The 24,004-nt window shown below is 42.5% G+C and overlaps 1 protein-coding gene across 9 annotated transcripts in view; it reads left to right on the forward strand.

The window, feature by feature from the left end:
• crebbpb (CREB binding protein b) overlaps nt 1–24,004 on the forward strand; it is a 55,187-nt gene that overhangs the window by 22,908 nt on the left and 8,275 nt on the right. The window contains exons 4-26 of one of the 9 annotated variants that reach the window (XM_050069495.1): nt 4,046–4,298; nt 9,640–9,753; nt 10,587–10,838; nt 11,570–11,669; nt 12,014–12,151; nt 12,272–12,389; nt 13,194–13,365; nt 13,535–13,597; nt 13,906–14,027; nt 15,522–15,710; nt 15,849–16,235; nt 16,438–16,611; nt 16,896–17,076; nt 17,417–17,535; nt 17,901–18,140; nt 18,276–18,364; nt 20,457–20,567; nt 20,715–20,771; nt 20,887–20,964; nt 21,138–21,205; nt 21,511–21,673; nt 23,537–23,683; nt 23,787–23,900. In XM_050069495.1, the coding sequence (XP_049925452.1) occupies nt 4,046–4,298; nt 9,640–9,753; nt 10,587–10,838; nt 11,570–11,669; nt 12,014–12,151; nt 12,272–12,389; nt 13,194–13,365; nt 13,535–13,597; nt 13,906–14,027; nt 15,522–15,710; nt 15,849–16,235; nt 16,438–16,611; nt 16,896–17,076; nt 17,417–17,535; nt 17,901–18,140; nt 18,276–18,364; nt 20,457–20,567; nt 20,715–20,771; nt 20,887–20,964; nt 21,138–21,205; nt 21,511–21,673; nt 23,537–23,683; nt 23,787–23,900 (3,449 nt within the window). The remainder of the gene's footprint in view (nt 1–4,045; nt 4,299–9,639; nt 9,754–10,586; nt 10,839–11,569; nt 11,670–12,013; nt 12,152–12,271; nt 12,390–13,193; nt 13,366–13,534; nt 13,598–13,905; nt 14,028–15,521; nt 15,711–15,848; nt 16,236–16,437; nt 16,612–16,895; nt 17,077–17,416; nt 17,536–17,900; nt 18,141–18,275; nt 18,365–20,456; nt 20,568–20,714; nt 20,772–20,886; nt 20,965–21,137; nt 21,206–21,510; nt 21,674–23,536; nt 23,684–23,786; nt 23,901–24,004) is intronic. The other 8 variants (XM_050069498.1, XM_050069499.1, XM_050069501.1 and 5 more) reach the window with 8 other exon arrangements.

A 24,004-nucleotide genomic window follows, 5' to 3' on the forward strand; every position in this document is an offset into this window, starting at 1 on the left:
TTCAAAGAGAGACACAATAGCAGATGTGATAGATAAACAGGGTTCTTAAGATAAGATAAGATACACCTTTATTGATCCCACAATTGAGAAATTCCAGTGTTACAGCGGTCAAGGGGAAAGAATCAGATTAAAGATTTCAAAATTTAAAAAACGTAAAACAAACTAGGTATGCAAAAAGAGTACAAAAATACAAGAAACAGCAATAAATAATAATAATAATGAGCAGTGAATAAAAAGTGAGCAGTGGATTAAAGTGAACATATTTAGTGCAAAGTGAATATTGTATGTGCAAATAAACAACAACAACATGGGGGACAGTTATGCTTATTATGGTGTCCATAAGGTGTCCATAGTGTCCCTAAAGTGTCCATGGTGCAGTTTACTGTGAGCAATGCTGGTTTTGTAGCCTGACAGCAGCAGGCAGGAAGGATCTGCGATAGCGTTCCTTCACACTACGCAAGTATGGAAAGTATGGAAAAGTATGGAAATAAATTTGATCAATTTCCAGGTATTAAAAAGTATGGAAAATGAAAAATAAAGTATGGGAAAATATTTATGTTTCCAGACTATTACCACTGTTCTAAAATACTGTTTTCTAAAATAGAAAATTAAGTATTTCCAAAAATAATTTAATCAATTTGGATAGTGTTTTATGCTGGGCCAAGCACAGTTGGTGTGAGAGCAGACGTCTCAGAAAACATACCGCCCCTTTTACCTGATTGACAAGTGGTATGTCCAGTCCGCTGCCCCATGACCCTCCTCCAGCCCCCCAGGTATCAAGTTTCACTCCAACACTGCACCTTCGACAAGAAGACGAGTTTCACGTGGTTCACAATAGGTAGATGCAAGTTTTTGGCTTGACAATACCGTATATAAATACTGGTTGGCCAAGGATACCCAATTCACACACAGAGCTAGATGCAAGCTTTGTGTGAAATCGTTTGACATCGCCAACATGGGGGAGAAGGCGATTCTGAGCCACATGAATGGAAAAAACACAGACGTCTCGTTACTGCATCACTTGCACCCAGAGTCCCAACCTTTTTGCCACAGCCCAGACATTGAACTTACCTGAGTTTTTATTTGCATGCCATTGTGGTACTTGGCTACAATCGCCTATTAAGAATAATTAAATATGATGTGAAATATGATACACTGATATATTTACTCAGATGTTGCATATTCTCTGAAAAAAACTAAACAAAACGCTGAGAAGTCTGGAAATTAGGGTATGGAAAAGTATGGAATTTTGAAATTCCAAATGTGTAGGAACCCTGGATAAAAGAATTACATCATGCCCATGCCCTTAAGTCTAAGTCAAACAAGTATGGTTTAATTTGTGACAAGTGAACTCTTCACCATTGTTTAGTTCAGTAGTTGTTAGGCTAATTTGCCTTTACCTTTATAGCTAACTTACCGAAGTGGCAAACTTCTCTATATGCAAGCGCAACATTCACACCGGTAATGTTAACTTAGCCATAACTTGAAAGCTGCTAAAAATCAGGCCTTGACAAGTATACAGATCAACAACACCCGCTATGAATGATCAATTTAAACTTACTCAGTACTGGTAAATGCGAGCATGGTATGTACATTTTTGCCAATGATTATTTCTATTACTAGAAATTTTGCTCAGTACAGCACAGACCTCCATCAAGGAGGTGCATTGAGTCTTACAAAGATATAATATGTAACCTTTCTGCATTATGATGTCTAAAAACGACTAGACCAATGTTATATATTTTGTTGAGTTGTGTACTTATGTTATCCTAAATATTTCCAACAACGTTTTAACACTACAGTAGTGTACTATAGTTGACTGACTTCAAATGAAACCGTACACCTCCTTTAAGTTCCACATTCTGTCATCTATTATTCCATTACTTTTCCTGATGTTTTAGATTTTAGCTGTGATATCGTTTCGGTATCGGTATCAAGATAGTTAGGCTGGTATCGTGTCCAAGTCATGAATTTGGCATCATGACAACACTACACACTTACAAATCTGTGCAGTTTTTCTTAGATCTGAGTATGTTGTCCTCCAGACTTGCTTTATGCTCCTCTGCAGACATGAACACACAGACTGCAACCATTGAAATATGCTTACGGGCTTCCCTCCTAGCCTTGCGCTTTCATAATTACAAATCTTAAAGAAACACTGACATGCTGCCATAAAAGACCCTTTGTTTCCTTTTGTACTGTGTTAAGTGTAGGAAACAAAGCAAACACATTGTGCACACAGCCTTTGTAAATACTTGGTAAATACAGTAGTAGTTTAGGTTTTAATTTGGCTATTATCCATGTGTCGTCCGAATGTCCCAAAGGTTTACTATGGTTTCCACCCAGTCTTAAGCCTAACACAGCTGTTAAACCAAATGATAAAACAAACTAAACTAAACTAAACAGATTGTAGTAGTAAGGTTTGGAGTTGTTAAGTGTACTGATTGATGATACTCACCCTGCCTACCTAACTGTTCAGTCAGGCCTAAACTTCAGGCACCCCGCACACATTATCTGCACACAGCTTGTCTGATAAGTAGGGGTCACAACCACATATGTGTATATTGCTTCCTTGCTTTGAAAAACTAAAGTTGCATTGAAAATCGCATTAAGGGAAACATATTTGTTGAAGGCTCTCCACTCAGATATTGTTGAACATTTACACTAATTGTGGAGTACAGAGTGAGACTCTTTCAAGGCACAAAGGAAACAGCCTGGAGTTATGCACATCTGAACAGGAAATGTCAGTCCCTAAATTTTTGACTAAGTTAATAGATTTTCCTTGTTTACCAATTCCCTCTCATTCTTGGAGGTTTCACGATTCTGGAAAATATATATTTATTTTGCAGCATATATATAGCGATTTGAAAAGGTACAGAAATTTTCACCTGATGACTTGATTAGGTCCGTTTGGGCATTATTAATCATTCTACAGTTATTGGGGTGATTTTGTAGAGGAGTGCATCTGCATAGAAAAGAGTAATAAAAGCTGAAAAATTACTTTTCACATTGAAGATGTTTCTGAGGGAGAGGAGGGATGAAATTAGGTAGTTTAATAAACTGGTTGACTGACTGTGACACCATTATATTCAAAGGATACTCTTATATCAATCCAGGCATAAGTCAGTGATCTATCATGTCATATTAATAATACACGTTGCTCACCCTAAAATAAGGGTTGGGGTCGATGGCTAGTGGTGTGTAATTTTGTTGTTTATCAGACTGACTTCTTTTGTAAATGGGCCTGCATTTGTATAGCGCCTGTCTAGTCATCTGACCACTCAAAGCTACACTACGAGTCACATTCACCCATTCACACACACATTCATACACTGGTGGCCGAGGCTACCATACAAGGTGCCACCTGCTACTCAGTTTTAACACACTGACACACTGATGGAGGGGTTTGGGGTTCAGTATCTTGCTCAAGGATACTTCGACATGCACTGGAGGAGCCCGGGATCAAACTGCTGATCTTTCGATTGGTGGACGACCCGCTCTACCTCTGAGCCACAGCCGCCCCAATTTGTAGATTAATGTTCGTATTACCTTTCCAGCCTTGGGGCACCGAACCGTAGTTGGAGGACCTCTGGTTCCTTAAGGCTAACTCAGTTAGCTTTAGCTGTGCTCGTAACTGGTAACTAGCTTTTACAGTTCGGCAACTCTGCGGTGAAGAATGGTCACTAGATGTGGTGATAACACTGCATTTAACAGGTGCTTTATTTCGTCTGTGCAGCGAACACAAAACACTGCCCTTTTTAACCATACACTTATGCTACACTCACTGACTACTGTAGCTTCAGAAAAGCACGCGCTTCACTGTGTGTACAGCACTTTTCTACACAGACACACACGTGGGAGAGTTTTATATTTTCCTCCTTTTTTGCACCACAACTCTAAGCCAATGCTTTACATCAAGATGTTCTCCGATTCGTTATATTTAATGGTTTCTTTATGTTTTTACTTTAAACCCGAAAGTCTAAAATGAATAAAGTCTGATAATCTGATCTGTGCCTAACCTCTTTTTATTTGCACTCTTTTACAGTCCCAGATGCAGCAGCAGGTAGCGTCAGTGGGCATGGTCCCTGGGGCTGGTGGTGTATCAGCGGGCCCAACGGCCGACCCCGAGAAGCGCAAACTCATTCAGCAGCAGCTGGTCCTGTTGCTCCACGCACACAAGTGCCAGCGGCGGGAGCAGGCCAACGGGGAGGTGAGGGCCTGCACTCTGCCCCATTGCCGCACCATGAAGAACGTCCTCAACCACATGACCCACTGCCAGGCTGGCAAGTCCTGCCAGGGTGAGTGAAAGTGATATGATCTAGCTCGAATCCAAATATACAGTTTCTAGCTGACTCCTGTTTGAATGTTTTCACCTGTGTGATATGTCTCTGTCTATTAATCACAGTAAGAATTTAATAAGAATCCGTTCAAGAAATGAACCCACTTAGAATTTCTATCCAGATAATTTAACTGCACCATGTGTCTTGTGAGCAGCCGTAATCAGAGCCTGTGATGTGGGCACAGTGCCAGTGGCTTTACATACCACAGGAACAACTCAGCAAAAGGTGTTGATGACTTGTTGTAGTTCTGAGTTCATCCACGCTGCCAAAAGCGCCTGTCGCCTTCAGCTCTTCGTATCACGGCTGGCCAATATTGTCCTTAACAAAATTGTTTATTGATCTACACATGGCTGACGACTGGTTAAGAAAGTTGTGGGAAATTTGCATCCCTATATAACACTTAACCACATTGCTTTGTTGCTAGACAGATAGTGCAGGAGGAGTTATTAAGATTAAACAGTCCTGATAAAGAAAGATTAACATTCTCGACTATGTTTAACTGCTATCTAATAAGAGCAGGACAGTGCTGAAGTGTGTTTTAATCACTTCAGTTGCATTGTTTCACACAATGTAAAGCAGTTAGCTTGTGTGTTTTATTGCCTAAATAGAGCCACTCTGCCCTCTTGACTCGCTAAGCCCCAGATGCCCCAGTGACTGTGACAACATCAGCAAACATAAATTTAATCTTTTTTGTAAACGGCTGTCACGATGGTTGTACTCCACATCCTCATCTATGCTGGCGACAAGCTGCTTCCCTCTCACAGCTGTGGGGGAGTAAGCTGTAATAAGGAGATCACCCAAGGTTGATGAACTTTGAACTCTGATATTTATACTGTATATACTGTTAAAGTAAATTCACGCATGCATTTATGGTTTTACAACGTGCACAAGTGATTTTACATAGCTATTTGCACATTGTACCGCAGCAGCTGAGTTTCTTTTTTTGAATGTGCTCTGTTTCAGGTAGACGTCGTGCCGGGTTTTGTCACTTTAACTCACTGTTGTATAGTATTTCTCTCTTCACCAAGTGAACACCCATTTTATTTGTCTTCATTGTGGGGGTGTATGAAATAAACCTTTATAGTGGCCATCTCGAAGATTTCAGTCCTGGTTTATTTGGCCACACCTGTACTTTCTGGTGGTGACAGCATATGTAGTTTGATTCTGCAGGTCACAGAGGTCTGGGGGCAGCAAAACAAACTTTGGTCTTTTTAATAAAGGAGTTGGGGATTCTGTGAGCAACCGTGATCTGATTTTACGCTGCACATGGTGTGAGTCTGTGGACAGCAGGTCACAGTGAAAAGGAGTTGCTTACCTCGCTTAGTTGGAGGTGTACAGCCTGTCGCCTGCACCTCTTCTTTTCTCTCTGCAATATTTCAACTGATCCGCTGTCAAAAAATGCTGAAAATGCTCGTTATCTTGAACGATAGTGATAAGTGCCAAGAGGCTGCATTTCTTGTGACTCCTTCATAATAGAAGTCAACTCCTGTTTCACTAGTTGAATGCTTTTAATATGAAGCTGCAGCAGTAGGAGGTGTCCAGTTTGCATCGGCAGTAACTTGAAGGAGTACTTCATTGCTGGAAAGATGGTCTTTTTATAAAACTAGGCTGTCTATGCATTAGAAAGACACAAATAGTTTTGAAATGTGTGCTACATGACCGGAGAAAACAGAGAGAAAGGGTTATGGCATTCGCTTTTGCTCTTGAGAGAGAAAACCCACTACCAGAATACACTGCGCCACACTTGATCAATAAACGCCTTTGCTAGTCGATGATCTAATGTGAGTTGCTTGTCCAAAATACGGCACGATGGCCAGGTGGTAACAAGCAATCTCATTTAACAGCTAAAGAGTAAGTTGAAATATGTTCCTGAAGACATTTTAGGCGAGAAAGAGACATTGCAGTGACAGGATCTTGGTTTATATTTGATCAATCAATCAATCAATCAATCAATTTTATCTATAAAGCCCAATATCACAAATCACAATTTGCCTCACAGGGCTTTACAGCATACGACATCCCTCTGTCCTTTGGACCCTCACAGCGGATAAGGAAAAACTCCCCAAAAAAAACCCTTTAACGGGGAAAAAAAACGGTAGAAACCTCAGGAAGAGCAACTGAGGAGGGATCCCTCTTCCAGGATGGACAGACGTGCAATAGATGTCGTACAGAACAGATCACCATAATAAATTAACAGTAATTCGTATGTCACAATGAGACAGAAAGAGAGACAAAGACAGAGACAGAGAGAGATGCAGGACAGACGGTAATGACAGTAGCTTACAACACCATTAATGAAAGCAATAATATTATAATTATAGTTCTGGTTATTGTGGTACAATATGTTGAAAGTATATATTAATATCTGATAGTATACATGTGACAATAATCATATGCGCTGCCTAGTTTAACCATTTGATCTGAGTTTGACAGAACGTGAGAAAGAGGGGTGGGTCTCTCTCTAGATCAGTTTCTATGCTGTTTGTGTCTGTGGTGGCTGGCATACAAAAATGAGGAAGTATAATCTGCAGTTTAGGCAACAGCCAAGGAGCCAGTGAAAGTATTCCAGATGACACGAAACCTGTCATTCACCCAGGTTTCACTGGCCAATGAGCAGGGAGACCTGGGTGCTGGCAGGATGAAAGGAAGTTTGCGGTAGTTCATCTGCACATACTGTCCAAATTTTCATGATACAGAGCTGGTTGAAAATTGGCGACGTATCCCTTGAACACAGCCTTTTTTCTGTGAACCCTCAACACCAAGTTTATAATACTGCAAATATGTTAATATTGCAATAATTTAATCAGTGGGCCATTGGTTCAGTCACCATTGTGTCACCTCATTCAGCGATAGTGACATAACAGACATTAATTTAAAGGCGCCATATGTAAGAATGTGGCCAAAACTGTTACTGCACTCAAATTCAAAATACTGCCATGAGTCGTGTCCGCCCACCGTTCGAGCAAATCCAGCTTCTCTGCTGCTAACGCTGCTGCCGGGATACAGCGAGGGAGGAGCCGGCTGCTAATGCTATGTACCGGGATACTGCTAACGCCGCTTGCTGTGCTGCTAACGTTTGTTTCTCAAAAAAATCAGCCGGGTCGATGACCTGCCTGTACATGGGCTACAATGTATGATCGAAAATGAATAACAATTGAAAGTATTTGAAATGTCCATCCTAGGGATGTAACGATATGGAAAATTTGATATCTCAATTATAGTGACCAAATTATCACGGTAAACCATAATATTGCAATATTTTTTTAAGCGCTGTAAAATGTCCAAAAAATAGATACATTGAAATAACTTCACTAAATCTTGTAACTTCCTTATCATGCAAAAATGTTAACAGCCAAAATCTTATATTAAAATGAAACTTTCACATTAAAGGGACAAGGGATTGGCACAGCAACAGAAAATTTTATTTTAAATTAACAAAATATGTAAACACATTACAGGAACAAAGCTTACTTGTCTGGTGCAGTCAGCAAAATATGTAAACAATTTATATATTATTTATTTATTAGCATGAGAGGAAAAATATATATAAAACAAAACAATGCAAGAGTAGAACAAAAGACATGCAAATGTCCTGAGTGCCGCTATCACCACCTTCCGCCATGTTTTCATTCTTTGTGTTTACACATGCTACGCATTCACGCAGCGCCTGCATCGCGAGACTTGAATGATGCTGTTATTACATGTCCTGATAATCCACCACGATAATGCAATTAATTTAAACATAAACGGTAATTCTTACTGTGTAAAAATTACCCGAAATTTACCGTAATATCGGTAATCGTTACATCCCTAGTCCATCCCCGTCTAGCTATGATGCTAGTTAGCCAACTTTGGCTAAAGCTTACCTGTCGAGGAGAACTTACCTGTCGAGGAGAAGAGTAGCCACTTGGACATCCGATTTCAAATTCTTCTCCACTTTCAACCTTCTCCACCATTCAAAAGCATCTCCTATATAGACCCTCGCTTTGCCTCGTGTTTTTGTCTTGGCATTTTTGGGAATCATAATGAGGTCGTTTGGGTTTAGTTGCACCGTCAGCCATTGTAGCTCAGTTGTAACTGGCAACCCGGATGCTGAGACTCTTCTGACTGCGTGACTGGTAGACGGCGGTGGGTGGCGCAACAGGCCAAAACACAAATTCAAAACATAAACATGATTTGCGGACTGTAATTTTTTTTTAAAAATGCTAATATTCTGGCTGTACTATTGTTGTTGGTGAGATCAGTATGTTATATTAACATTATTCCTTAGTCTCTGTGACATATTAGGATGATTTTACGACTATTTGCTTTAGATTTCTTACATATAGCTCCTTTAACTTGTAAATTAGGGCTGGGCGGTATATCGATTTTCTTTTTTTCTTTTTCTTTTTTTAACAATAAATCGATATATTTTCAAGCAAGATCTAGATTTACACAATACCGTTTATATTGATAAAGGGTCAAGTTGCGCCACATAACGCACACCAGTGTTCATCTCTTCTCTCTCACACTCTCCGCACAGCTCTGCCCCACACACTCACTCACAAGTTCTCCAGCAACACTCAGAGACACAGAGCTGCTGCTCTGTTTAATCTGTCAGTTCATTAGTCTACAGTGCGACATCGGTCGATATGTTGAACAAGTTACGCTAAATCAGTCTGAGAGATGAATGAAGTTACTGCAGTAGCACACGTACAATATTGTGGGCCTCTTCCTCTGTAGCTTTTAGCCGCGTCCAGTCAAGCTATGCTGCGCCAATTCATGTTTCCGTTATCAGTTAAGACGAGTGGTGCCACACTGAGCTGGGCACCTACTCCTTCTCCGGAGTAGGTCCAAAAGCCGGGCCGCCCACACTCAAGCAGGTAGCTGTGGCGTCTTGTTTACCGCAGGCAACACCCGACCGGCCTGTTTCTCTCCTGTGTCCTGTTTATACTTTAGATATCTGCTTTATTTTACTGTTCTTCACTGTCAGCCGAAAACTCAACATTTCCTTATCTTGCTGCCTCACAATAAATGTTTTTACACAACAAAATAACCAGGGACTTTTATTTTTAAGACTCAGTAGGAATTAAAATATGTTTATTACCGAATTAGCGAAACGTTATTAGCGGCTTTTCTTCAAAGAAGACAAGTGTAATAATACTGCAGGGAGGAAAATGAAAGCAGAAACAGTCACAGTGAGATGTGTGATGCTTACTGCACCTCTGCAAACAGCTCACCTTAAAATGTCAGATACTGCTGAATACCTGAATTACCACACCTCACTCCATGTCTGTGTTTCTTTTTTATTTCTACCCAGTGGCTCACTGTGCATCATCCAGACAGATCATCTCCCACTGGAAGAACTGCACGCGGCACGACTGTCCGGTCTGCCTGCCTTTGAAAAATGCTAGTGACAAGAGGAACCAGCAACGTGAGTAACTCCAGCAGCTTTGCTATTATCCAAGCATAAATCCATTTAAAATTGCACACAGATTAAGTTCAAAGTTATTACAGAACAATGATAAAGAATTTCTGATGGGTATTATTAAAAAAGAAGAAGAAAAAATCTTTGACACCTTTTAAACTGCTCATCCAGGCAGTTGACACTTAGCAGCGATCCTCCAGTCAGTGTGTGTGTGTGTGTGAGAGTGTGGTACGAAGTGCTGCCACCTGCAGGTTGTGTCTCCCGGCCACAGCTCTGTGCTGGTCCGATGAATGTGAGAACTCGAACAGTGAGAGGATTCCTCTAGAAAGGCTGGACCTGTAATCTGACACCCAGGGGAGGGGCTCCGTGGCTCTGCTATCAGTGGGGGCAGGATCTCAGGACAGCATGCTCTCTGATTGGTTAAAAGGCCCGATGACAGATTTAAATCCCCCACAGAGGCAGCGTGCTCCCTGTCAGCAATCAACACAGCAGGGAGCAGTGCAGGGATTTTAGATGGAGGCCCGCTCAGGAAGACGATCTTTTGCTTAGAGATATATTTCTTTTTAACACTTTTTCTTCTTTTAAGAAGAAAAAACAGTTTAATATTTAACAATTTTTCATGTTTTAGAGAAATATTTTTTTTTATACTGAATATATAGACTTTTCTTAAATTAAGAGATATGTTTTTTATACATATTTATATCTATACATGGTAGTCAAATGTTAGTTTACCTTATTACCCTGTATTTGTTTTGTTTTTAAATATATATATATATTATAAACAAATGTTGGGAGTGTGTTATTAATGTTTTATTTATTTCCTCATCTTTCCCCTCCAGCCATGCTGAGTTCTCCGGGGGCTAGCCTGCAGAACGCCATCAGTACGGTGGGGCCTGGCCAGCCCAGTGCCACAGCCATCAACAGCGCTGCCACACACATCGACCCCAGCTCCATGCAGAGGGCCTATGCTGCCCTCGGCCTGCCGTATGGGAACCAGTCCCCTGCTCAGGTCCAGGGGCAGGGACAGGGTCCCAATCAGCAAAACCCCCAGGGCCCCCAGCACCAGCAGCTGCGAAATATGAACCCACTAGGTATGGGATAGATAGGACTTCACTGCCATTTTAGAGAATTGTGATAACAACAAATACACTGTTCAGTCCCCCAGGATTTTGTGGGCTGATTTCGGGATTGTTGCGATCTGAAATGCCTGATTTCACTGCAGCTTTTTTAAACAAAAACTGTGATGCATGATGTGATGTTAGAGGCATTTATTTGTGATGAAATTGCAGGGGCCAAGTGGAAATTTTAAAAATAGTCGTGATGCTGTCACAGATTGTGATCTTATTATTATGTGCATTCAGTGTTTCCTTCAATCTGCGATCAGCTGTTGCTGGCGTTCAACACAGCGCTGACGGATGTCTCTTTAGTCTCGGATGTCTCATCTCTACTTGTCATATTTTGCTGCTTGGACTGAAGTCCCGCAGCCACGGTAAACATCCAACACCGAGCAGTTAATCTCACACTGACACTGAGACGGCTCGACTCTGCTGTTAAAGCTGTTAATAACCGTTGGTTTGGGCTATGTGAGTCAATACGCTGCACGCAGCTCTACAGTGAAATGAGATTTTACCCACTTTAAATAGACAAATTTGCAGTTAAATTGCAGTAATTGGAGAAAACTGCAAGGTTTTGAATTCACAGGGATTGGCTGAATTTGTGTTAACTTATTGCGATCGCAACATCCTGGAGGGACCGGCCACTATAATCTGTTGCTAAGCCATTTTCTTGTAAACCTTTGTAAATGACGATGTGTGTTTATCAGGCACTAATCAGATGAACCAGATGGCAGGAGGCATGGGTGTCCCCTCTTCAGACCAGTCTGGCATGCACTCCGACTCCTCTCTACCATCCACACTCAACAAGTGAGCATTCTTGTCATTAATGCATCACGCAGATCTGATGTCATGTTGCTGCTTTATAATTCATTGACGGTGGGTTCGGATAATGAGTCCTGTGGCTTGTCATTTGGTCTCATCAACCAAATCACCATGCAGTACATCTGCTGTTGACAAAATATCATCCATGATCTCAATCTGTTCTCCGTCCTTTGGATTCTTAGTAAACATGATTTACAAATGTATCTGAGGACAGAAATATGTTATAGATGTAGATTACCAATTATGTTCACACTGTATTATTAATGAAACCATGTAAGGGACTATTAACAATCATTATTTTGTAAGTAATTTCTCTTTCTGTCTTACAGTCAACTGATGCCAGATGGGTCAGTAGCAGGAGGCATGGGAAACCTGCCCGCTGCCACCCCTCTCTCTGCTTCGGGGGTAAGAAAGGCCTGGCATGAACATGTCACTCAGGACCTGCGCACCCACCTGGTGCACAAACTGTAAGTCCAAAAATGAAACTGATGGATCATAAATACTCAATTCAGTCATGTGAAAACAGAGTAGGATGTAGTGATTCAGGTTGTCACTGAGTTTTGTATTTCTGTGCCGTCTCTCTTCAGTGTACAAGCCATATTCCCCACCCCAGACCCCGCAGCACTGAAGGACCGGCGAATGGAGAACCTGGTGGCGTATGCCCGCAAGGTTGAGGGTGACATGTACGAGTCAGCTAACAGCAGGGTAACTAATATAATACTAAACATTATCACACCATTACAACCTGAGTGATCACATGCCATCTTCAGTTTAAGGTTTTTAATCCCAAGGCCTTTCTCTTGTCACTGTGAGAGCAGAGAATTCAAACCAGAACCAGAGACAAGGTTCAATCCCAGTACACCTCTTGCCTCTATCACTTAGCCTTTACCCCTCTGTTTCACACATTCATGTCCACTGAGGGTGTCGTGATATCTTGTAGCTAACGAGTTACATTGTAGCTGTTTCGCATGACGGCCCCTCATTTGTACATATTTCCATATCACATTCTTCCTCTTTGATGGCATATGTCGCTCAAACGTTAACTCAGGTCCAGCAGCAAAGTTGCTGCGCTTGTTTCCTCTAATACCAGAGCAGACTGGCAGGGTTGGAGCATGGGTTGCCAGCGTTAGCCTACAGAGCACCCTTAGTTGTCTGGTAATGAAGCAGTGCTCTTTTTTTATTTGATGACTTGCTTGATCAATTGTTGTGAATGAATCACGAGTGTCCATGCTTCTCCATCTCCATCAGATCAATTGCAAATGCCATTGTGGTGACGCCATTATTGACATATTCATATCTGTTTGTGTAAACGCCATCAATGACGATGACACACTTGGGGTCTTGAAGGGTTGTCCCATTTACTAGGGGAAGATTTCAACCACTACCCCATGTAACTCTGTCCTGAGGGGCAAAGGGGCACTTGAAAATGAAATTTGGCACCAGAAACACATTTATTATTTTCAAAAAATTGTCTTATATGCCTTTCGGTTCTTCTCGTCCTCTCACTAGGATGAGTATTACCACTTCCTGGCAGAGAAGATCTATAAAATCCAGAAGGAACTGGAGGAGAAGAGGCGCTCACGGCTCCAGAAACAGCCTGGCATGGTGGGCACAGCTGGGCCTCAGCAACCTGGAATGGCTCCCAACACCATGGGCCCAGGACAGGCTGTCCGACCTCCCAGTAAGTAGCCAAACTCTCTGCACTCTGGGTGACAAACTAATTTTTTTAATTTTTATTTTTATTTTTTTAATTTTGGCTTCTTTTGACTGTTTTGAGGTTCTGTGTTGATACAAATAAAAAGTATTTCTCTAACGTATTAAAAACACTGCTTTGTCCTGTCTTGTCTCAGATGGACCTGTGCCTATGCCCAACATGCCAAATCAGATCATGAACCGTATGCAGGTGCCCCAAGGTATGTGCTGGTTCTGGTTTTCTAAGGAAAAGCGCTCCATATTTGCTTTTCTCAATTGTCCTTCCCAGGTCTTAACTTTGCTAATATATACAAAGAAAATCGGTGAGCATTTCAGCAGTGAAGTTAAGTTTCCTGTGCAGACCTGATTGTTTAACCAGTTATGGTTTAATGAATTTGTCAGAACTGTGATGTTTAGTGAGCTGGTTCAGTGCCTCTGCCAGCCCAGTAGGACACGGAATATTAAATTACAACAACTCCCAAGTATGATAAACAAGTACATAATTGTGTGTGTGTGTCTGTTCCCACAGGAATCAATCAGTTTAACCCAATGGCAATGCAGAATGCGCAGATGTCTCAGGCACCCATGGGAGCACGTGCTCCCTCCCCCATGAACCATCCACAGCAGATGAACATCAACTCCGTCCCAGCGGTTAGATCTTTCTCCTCTGCCTCCCTGCTTTACGTTTCTGCTCCCCTCTCTCTTCTAAACGTTGTTTGTCTAAGTCTGTCAGTTCCTCTGTTTAACTTGCTCTTCTCTGAACCATTTCCCAGTTTTTTTCACCAGTTTTCTCTTCCCAGTTGTTCGGTTCTTGCTCTTTTCTCCACTTTTTCACTCATCTTAAGAAGGGCTGCACAATTAATCAGATATTAATCAAGTAACTTAACACAATCGACTGTGATATCGAGGTTTAAAATTCATGCTTCACTCATAGAAAACTATATCAAATCAAGCGCTTCCTAAACCAACAGCCAGCCTCCACTTTTAAAAAGCTGTCATGCCGCTATGCGTGCACCCTGTAGCAGCGGCAGTCTCTGAAAAACCTAACTGGATGTTGTGCCTGCAGATGGGCAGAACAAAAAACATCTGTTCATCAACCATCATCTTTTGTTTGGAAGTATTTTGGATTTAGGGAAAAAAGAAATGATATGCAAAGAGTGCGTGAGACAGGTCTGGGCCACAAAGCAACATAACTAACATGTTAAACCACCTGAAAGCACCACAGTCTGAGGTAGGATGAAGTCAGGATGGCCTAGAAGAGCTGTGTGGCTAACGCTACCTCGCTTGAGCTCCAACCTTGCCCAGCATTAACGCAGACATCAGTAACAGCGGCACTGTACAGTGTGCCATGGTACTGTGACTGCTATAAAGATAAAATATATATGTAACAGTGGACAAGCATCCATCCGTATCTCGAATCGTATCGAATTAACAAATGTAATCACTTTCCATTTGGCCAAAGATGTGTCTACTACTGCTTTCACTTGGCGGCATTCTGTAATGGCATATTTATTTTCAGATAGTTCATACTTCAGGTACATTTATTTTGCACTAAATGCACTGAATTCAGGTGAAGAAGAACCTTATTTTAAGTCTTATTTGTATGGAAAGATTTGTACATTAGCAGGAACGTAGCACAGCATGGAAGTGCTTCTTTAAGTCACTAAATAATCATCATCCCAGCATTGATCAAAATCATCGTTTCTGCCATAATCGTGCAGCCCTTCTCTCTACTGTTGAATGCCTCACACTGTTGGACTGTTCGTTTCTTAGTCTGTTACCATTCTGACGCTAACTCATAAATATGGAATTTGCTGCCTGTGGTTGACACGGGTCCTGATGCTTTCACTAACCAGCCACCTGGCTTTCAGTGTATAATCTGTAGTGAAACCATGGCAGAGCCTAAGGCCTGGCTTACAGCTATGTAATGTTCCTTCCTGGCTTTAGATCTCTGGCCACGCTGTGTTTTGATTCAGCACATTGTTTTGGTTGTAAGTTACACCACAAGGCCTTCAGAGGACTGTTGTAGCAGTAGCATGCGTGTACACTGCATTCCATTCATTTTATTTTACTTGGCAGGCATTGAATACTAGAGGCCTGCTGCTGTAATGAGGTTATCTGTTTCATCTCGCTTCTCTTTTGTAGATGGGTATGTCCCCGTCAAGGATGCCTCAGACTCCAGGAATGATGGGTAGCCATGCTAATAACATGGTAGCTCAGCCAGCCAACCAGGGCCAGTTCCTGCCACAGGGCCAGTTCACTGCCGCTGCAGGTGGAGCAATGAATGTGAATGTAGGCTTGGGCCAGCCGCTAACACAGGCTGCTGTCACACAGGTGAGGGGACTTGTAATGTGCTGCATTCTCTTACCGCTTTCTGACACTCATGTCTGAGCGCTCATGAGTGTCACCATGCTGGCTGCTGTGTGAATGGTGTGTATTGGTATCCTAACTATGCAACCCTCTTTGTTCCAGCAGCCACAGAACTCTAACCTCCCTCTGAATGCACTGGGAACTCTTGGCACCCAGCTGCCCTGTGGCCCTGCAGCCCAGCCCACCCTGGGCGCCACCCCTCCACCCAATGCCTCTGCCAGCCTGCAGCCCCAACAGCAGCAGCAGCAGCAGCTTCAGCAGCACCATGCTCCTGCACAGGCCCAGGTGCCACCGCAACCCTCTACCCCCGCTTCCACGGGTGGGCCCTCCTCTACCCCTACCCACATACCCAGTAGCCTCCCTGGCCCCCCCTCAGCCCTGGGCACGCCTGATCCCTCCCAGCCGCTCACGCCCCTGCAGCCGCAAACAGAACCCCCCAGCCAGATGCAGCAGCCCACCTCAGTGCAGGCACAGCACCCCAGCACACCGGTGAGATACTGGCTCATATCAAAAACTAACTACAGGTCTTGTATCGCTTACGCCTTTGCCAGCTGCTGGTAAAGCTGACAGGTCTTTTGACCAAACAACCAATCACCGACACTCAGTCCTGACTTTGCTTATTAATAAGTATAACTCAATATATAACTCATCAGCATTGTGATCAGGACGTCTTCTTCTCCTCTTCTCAAAGTTGTCCCAGGCAGCAGCGAGTATAGACAACAGAGTGCCCACCCCAGGCTCTGTGGCTGAGCTGAGCTCCCAGCAGGCCCTGCCAGACATGAGCAGCACTGAAGCCAAACCTGAAGTAAAAGACGAAGAAGATGACAGCAACTCTGGAAAGAAGCAGCCTGATGTGAAAATGGAGGTATGTTCATGATTTATAAGATAAGTAATTAGTCTGCAAGAAAGGCATTGTTAAGGCAAGAGACAGGAAAAGCACACCTATGTCTGCTGTACGCCACATAGAAGCCATTCGCTGTTCGATTCCCTGGTTACTACTGTGTGTTCTGCTCACATTTCATGTCCTAAAAAGTAAACTTGACACTTGGCTTTTCATTCTCCTAAAAGAAAGCAATATGCGTGATTAAATGCAGTTACTACGTGACTGCATAGTAGGATATCTGGTTAACCATGGTTGTGTTCATGTAGCAGGACGATGAAACCAAACCCCCGCTGGTGAAGAAGGAGGAGCCAGATGCAGCAGAGCCAAAGCAGGAACCAATGGAAACTGAGGAGAAGAAGCCGGAGATGAAGGCAGAACCCAAAGAAGAGGAGGAAAGTGGGGCCAACAGCACGTCGACCGCCTCCGCCACTCAGAACCGCAAAAAAAGTGAGAACACGAAACTTATTTCAATATATTAAGGGTGGAACAATATATTGAGGTAGGATATTTCATGATACACAAAACTGAAGATGTCTCATGGGGCTAGAAAATGAATCCAATATTATATAAATATCAAACAAGAGTAAAACTGAATGCCTGTGAGTTATGTCTCCTTACTCTCCAGTATACATGTGTCTTGTAACAGCAGTTTGATTGATGCGAAAGATCTTTCATCATACTGTACAGTTAAGACGGGGATTTGTACACTTGGCTTTGAATTAAGATTTTGTATTTGTGTCGACCAGTTTGTGATTGATTACCCATAACATTTTTATTTTCTGTCCAGTTTTTAAGCCAGAGGAGCTGAGACAAGCCCTAATGCCGACACTTGAGGCCCTCTACAGGCAAGACCCAGAGTCACTGCCCTTCAGACAGCCTGTAGACCCCATGCTACTGGGCATCCCTGTGAGTGTCCACAATTATGCACACACCTTAAAGGAGCAGTTTGGAAGATTTAGGGGGATTTAGTTGCATATAGGGATGAGGATCGCAGATTGCAACCAGCTGATACTTGCCCTGGTTAGAATTCCTTTAGTGTTGATTGTCGAGTCGAATTATTTGCAAAGGTCCTCTACTCTTGAAAGCAGTCAGAAATTTTCAGGTGATTGTACACCAAAGAAAACATACTTATTATATTCCATTTATGCCGATATATCCTCCTAAATCCTACACACCTTTAATGGGAGTTAGAACCACATCATCATGATGACGGAAAATACTGTAAAGCATATTTTACTCATTTCTGCAAATGTGTCTCTGCTGCTGCACAGGACTACTTTGACATTGTAAAGAATCCCATCGACTTATCCACCATCAAGCGCAAGCTGGATACAGGTCAGTACCAGGAGCCGTGGCAGTACGTGGACGATGTGTGGCTCATGTTCAACAACGCCTGGCTGTACAACCGTAAAACATCCCGTGTCTACAAGTACTGCACCAAACTGGCAGAAGTGTTTGAAGCAGAGATTGATCCCGTCATGCAGGGCTTGGGCTACTGCTGCGGCAGGAAGGTAGGACAATATGAGATGGAGAAGTTTTCATCATGTCAGGTCACTTGATCTTTACCTGTATGTGGATGTTGACTTCAGTGCAACATGTTTGTGACAGAGGCACTTATTGTTAATGTTTCTCCGATGTTTCCACAGTATGAGTTCTCACCCCAGACGCTGTGTTGCTATGGCAAACAGTTGTGTACCATTTCCAGGGACGGCACCTACTACAGCTACCAGAACAGGTAAAATTGTATGCTAATTCTGCTGAGGGGTGAAGGAGGGGTTAGAAAGAGAAGTTGTGCAGCTTAATTCTCAAAGACAAAACAAGACCAAAGACACCGGCCATACCAGTCAACAAAGATGTAAGGTCCTCACTCACATGACATTTCCTTTATAGGGGTGTCACAGGCACCGCTGAGAGTTGTATATTGTGGCCGAGCAGAATGTGCATGATCCGGCCTTGTGTTGTCTTCATGTCTCTTGTGCCCGAGAATCAGCACCAAGCTCCCCCTGCTGTGCAGAACCTGCACCTGCACCTCTGTCATTCCAATGCAACACCATTCAATTATTGCAGATACTGTGAGGTTTAACAACTTTGAGAGACAGCAACTAGATTCCTTTTGAGATTATGTCCACATCCTGCTCCTGCTGGAAAATACTACGCCAAACACCTTTTAAGAAACGCCAAATTAAACATGGACTCTTGTTCACTCTACTAGTTCTCCCCTTTTCCACAGTACAAGAGAACTGAGACTTGTTCACATTCTTGCGCCTCCCCAGAGTCCCCTTTCATGTTCTATTATCTACCTGGTTTGCTGCTCCTTGTTTGTTGCTTGAGGGAGCGCTCCTATTCTTAAGACAGAGTTTTATGACCACCCTACACTAAAGCTCCATTTCCACCAAACACTTTCGGTATGGTACCTTTGGAACCAAAAGTAACCCTTCAGACATGGAACCTAGACCCTAGGGTTTCCACTGCAAACAGTACCCTTAAATATGGACGGGGTTGTTGTCACTCACTGCTCCATCCAGCACTCACTGTATTTCCTCATTACCGGTGACACAGAGGGAAGTCTGCACCTCGTTTATCGTCCACCGAACAAAATGAAATAAAACACGCTGCAGTGAGAGTCTCTCTCCATGGGATATCTAAAGATAGTAGGTTTGCGCATTTAGTCCTTCTACGGCAAGGTCAGAGGTTTAGTGTTGCTGTAGCGCGACGCTACGCAACCATTTTTTTTCTCAGAGTGAGGATTAGAATATATGCGGTTCAAATAACCCGGCTGAAATTAATATATATAAACGCGTGAAGATCCACTCATTACTAAAAGTGTATGTCATATGAAAATAAAAGTAATGGTCAAAAGTTGTCACAATTAAATTTAAGGTATGTTGATGGATTCACGTTGTCAGCTTAGCATTGAGTGACATTACAAGTTAGCGTTCCACCTTAAAAGTCACCGGCAGTCGGCCCAGTGAATTAGGCTATTTTTTCTCAGACTCCAGCTGCTGCAAGAGGCAACAAAACATCCTTTCATTTTATAGTTACAGTCTGCTAACTCTCCACAGTATGAACAGTGGTTACATGAGCCTCAAAACCAGCCACAACTCAGTCCTGAGCAGAGTGACCGTCCGCTATTGACCAATCAACAGACTGCAGTGTTCACAGCTCCACCTTTTAGCACCAGATCTGTCTGCTAGGTACCCCAACAGAGGGGGGACCAAACATGGGGACGGTACAGAACGGTTCCATTGGTACCATCCACAACTTTTCACAGTGGAAACGTCTTCATCTAAATTTTTTTAGTGTTAGCACTAAAATATCCTTGATTTCAATTAAATTAATTTACTTAAATACCTTAGCAGGTTTTATACAAGACTCGCACTTTTGTATTTGCGCTGTCACACATCCTCTCTCCCCCGGCATGACCATATCATCTCATCAGCTCATTATGCATGTTAGAAGTGTTATATCATATGTTTTAAATGATTGCAGTGAAATAGTATTGTTTTTGTTGATGTTTTCATACTCCAGCATGCACTTGTGTCGACATACATTAGTTTGTGTTTGAACATTTTATTTGTTGTTCACCATCATTAACATTTTAGCACGTTTCCCCCATTTCTGTTCCAGTTTGAATGAGTGGCTGAATCATGATCATTTCAACTGTCACTAACATTTACCTCTGCCTGTGTGTATGTGTGTGTATGTGTCCCTCCGTCTGTCCGCTGCCCATGCTCCATCCTCGGTTGTTGCCGTGTGCGCCGTTTACTCTGCATTCTGCCACCCGTACGCCGGTTTGCCTGTGCTGCTACTGTGTGTGCTGGCTGCAGTTCACCCAAATATGGCCTTATTGCCGACAGGTATCACTTCTGTGAGAAGTGCTTCAACGAGATCCAGGGCAACAGTGTGACCCTGGGGGACGACCCGGCACAGCCACAGACGTAAGTGACCAGGCTTGGGTGTCTGAACACCACCTGATGATCTGCGAGTATCAGGCTGTTTTCTCTGGATTTTATTTTTGTGGAAAGGGTTTTCAATCACAGGAGCCAACATGAACTTGGTTGTTTGTTTTTCTCTTTTTGGTGCAGCATGATATCAAAAGAGCAGTTTGAAAAGAAGAAAAATGACATGTTGGACCCTGAACCGTGAGTACTGTCCGAACAGTCACTTCACTTTGACTCTAATTTAAGAAGGCAGTGATTCTTCTTCACTACTTTTCACAAGAAAAGCAGAGAAATAGCAAATTTTTGTCTTTGCCAGGTTTGTTGAATGTAAAGACTGTGGACGAAAGATGCACCAGATCTGCGTGCTGCACTACGATGTCATTTGGCCATCAGGGTAAGTCTCACTGAGGCCATTGGACCACTATCCAGCTGTTAAAGCATATACAATCCATGTCTGATCTTAACAGAACTCTTACTTGCAGAGTATAGACCTCGTCTTACTAGGATTTTTTTGTTGGTGTTACTGTATGTTGACTCTAAACTGCAGTTTGATCTTCCTTCTTGTAGCTTTATCTGCGACAACTGTCTGAAGAAGTCCAGCAAAACAAGAAAGGAAAACAAGTTTTCAGCCAGAAGTAAGTGTTATTTGAACAATAAACAGAAACATTTTATTTAATTTTCTCTTATTTAATCACACAAAAGTGTCATGGGTGAATTCACAAAGAATGGATTGCAGCTGCTGACAGCATTTGTTTTTTGTTTTGTTTTTTATCTGATTGCAATTACCCATGTGGCAATGTATCAATGTTGCCTTTGCATCAAGATCACCACAGACAGAATTAGTGACGGCAGAAGCAGCACAATCCTCTTGTGAATTTGCCCATCAGTGTTTCTATCCTGAGAAAAATATTTACACCATTTTGTCTTTGTGTTTGTGCTGATCTATGTAAAGGGTTGCAGTCTACCCGGCTGGGAACATACATTGAAGACCGAGTGAACAAGTACTTGAAAAGGCAGAACCACCCAGAGGCTGGTGAGGTGTTTGTGCGAGTGGTAGCCAGCTCGGACAAAACTGTGGAGGTTAAGCCTGGCATGAAGTCCAGGTAAGGTTCTCACCTGATTTGCTAATAACATTTGCGAAATATGGAATAACATGGTAGTATTCATTGTGTGGCTGCTTTTTAAATGTTAAGCCCACCTGGAAACTACATGGCATTCCATTGAAGAACCTTTTATGTGTGAGTGTCTGATCTGTTTGTCTGAAGCTAATCTTTTATACTACTAGACCAATCAGCCTCATGTTTTGTGTACACAAATGCTGAATGCTTAAGGACCTCTCATGGTTGCGGTGATTCATTGTTATTGAAGAACCTGTATTATTGACAGTTTTCTGCTGTCATTGACTGCTGACTCCTCACTGCTGTTAACTGGCTGGTCGGGGCCCCAAGTCTTCACCACAATCACGTAAAAAACATACATTTGGAAATTGTCTCAGCTACAAACAAGAAGCCTTACCCTCTCTTTCAGGCCACAGTTCGGCCTTTGTTGTTGCTCAAAAAGTGGCGTCCATAGAAAAGTCTGGTCTCATTTCGAAAAGAAGCATCTGCACGGTTATTTTATACCTGATATGTTGTGATACACTGAAGTTAGGCACAATACTAGATGAAAAATCTGAAGAAAGCTGCGCCATGTGCATTGAGTGGCTGCGATCAGCTCCAGTGGCCATGTCACCGCCTGGCAGAGATCTGCGCTCTACTGAGTGCACTTTTCTAGAGAGAGATTTCACTGTGGCTGATTCTGATTTTACTCTTCCTCCCTGCCGTATAATTAGACTTGTCTTAATTGAAGAAAAGCTGCTAACAAAGTTCCACTAATTCTGTAATAACTATATTTTAATTCCAATAGTGTCTTGAAAATAAAAGTTCTCTGTTATTTTGTTATGTAAAAACTTTTATTGTGAAGCAGCAAAACAAGGAAATGTTGAGTTTTTGAGTAGCAACTTCACACAACTTCTAATACAGCGGATAGCAAACATGAAACAATAAAATAAAGCAGATATCTAAAGTAAAAACAGGACGCAGGAGAGAAACTAAACTCCAAACCACAGAGAGATCTCTCTGGCTGGCGAGACGCCACCGCTACCTGCTTGAGTGCGGGCGGCCCAGCTTTTGGACCTACTCCGGAGAAGGAGTAGGTGTGCAGCTCGGCATGGCACCGCTCGTCTAGGCTGATAACAGAAACAAAAATCGACTAGGCTGGACGCGGCTAAAAGTTACAGAGGAAAAGGCCTACAGTATTGTACGTGTGCGACTGCGGTAACTTCATTCATCTCACAGACTGATTTAGCGTAGCTCGTGCAACATACAGACTGACGTCTCACTGTAGACTAATGAACAGACAGATTAAACAGAGGAGCAGCTCTGTGTCTCTGAGTGATGCTGGAGAAACTGTGAGTGAGTGTGTGGGGCGGAGCTGTGCGGAGAGTGTGAGAGAGGAGAGATGAACACTGGTATGCCTTATGTGGCGGTAACGGTGTTGTCTAAATCTTTATTTTGCTTGAAAATATATCGATATATTGTAAAAAAAATAAATAAAATAAAATAGATACACCGCCGAGCCCTACATCCAGCTGGACTTGAGTAGGCAGCGGTTCAGCATCATAAACCCCTGGGTTACCAGGATGCCCTGAATTAATAAAAGAAAGACCTCCCCCACATTGATCTCTACCGCTGGAAGAATGTAAATGCACTAAAAATGTACCTTGTGGTTTTCTTGCTCAGCCTTTGCATTCAAAATTAAACTCAGTTGTCCATATATCATAGAAATAAAGTTAGAAAACATGCATGAAAGACTTGACCAAGGAAATTATCCATTTCCCTGTCCTCTTCAATGAATTACAAACTGTTCAAGTTAAGTTTTTAAAAGATATAAAAGCTGTAACTTACCTTGTGCGTCTGTTTCTACAGGTTTGTGGACTCAGGCGAGATGGTGGAGAGCTTCCCTTATAGAACCAAAGCACTTTTTGCATTTGAGGAAATAGACGGAGTGGACGTTTGTTTCTTCGGCATGCATGTCCAGGAGTACGGCTCTGATTGCCCCTTTCCAAATACCAGGTAAAAAAAAAAAAAGAAGTTAAGTGAATGATGAAGGCAGTTTAGTGTGTATGTATGTTGCTGTCTGTGCTCTTTGATTAAATGTTCCATATTTGCCTTGCAGACGGGTTTACATATCATACCTCGACAGTATTCACTTCTTCAGACCACGTGTGCTAAGGACTGCAGTGTACCATGAGATCCTGATAGGCTACCTGGAGTATGTGAAGAAACTGGGGTGAGTTAAGAGTAACTTTACACACTGCAGTGTTCACACAGTTTCAGCTGATAGTGTATTTATTATTGTATCATTCCTGCAAGTGGCTGATAACTCTTGTTGCC

Source organism: Epinephelus moara, chromosome 18 (assembly GCF_006386435.1).
Source record: "Epinephelus moara isolate mb chromosome 18, YSFRI_EMoa_1.0, whole genome shotgun sequence".
Classification (NCBI taxonomy): Eukaryota; Metazoa; Chordata; class Actinopteri; order Perciformes; family Serranidae; genus Epinephelus; species Epinephelus moara.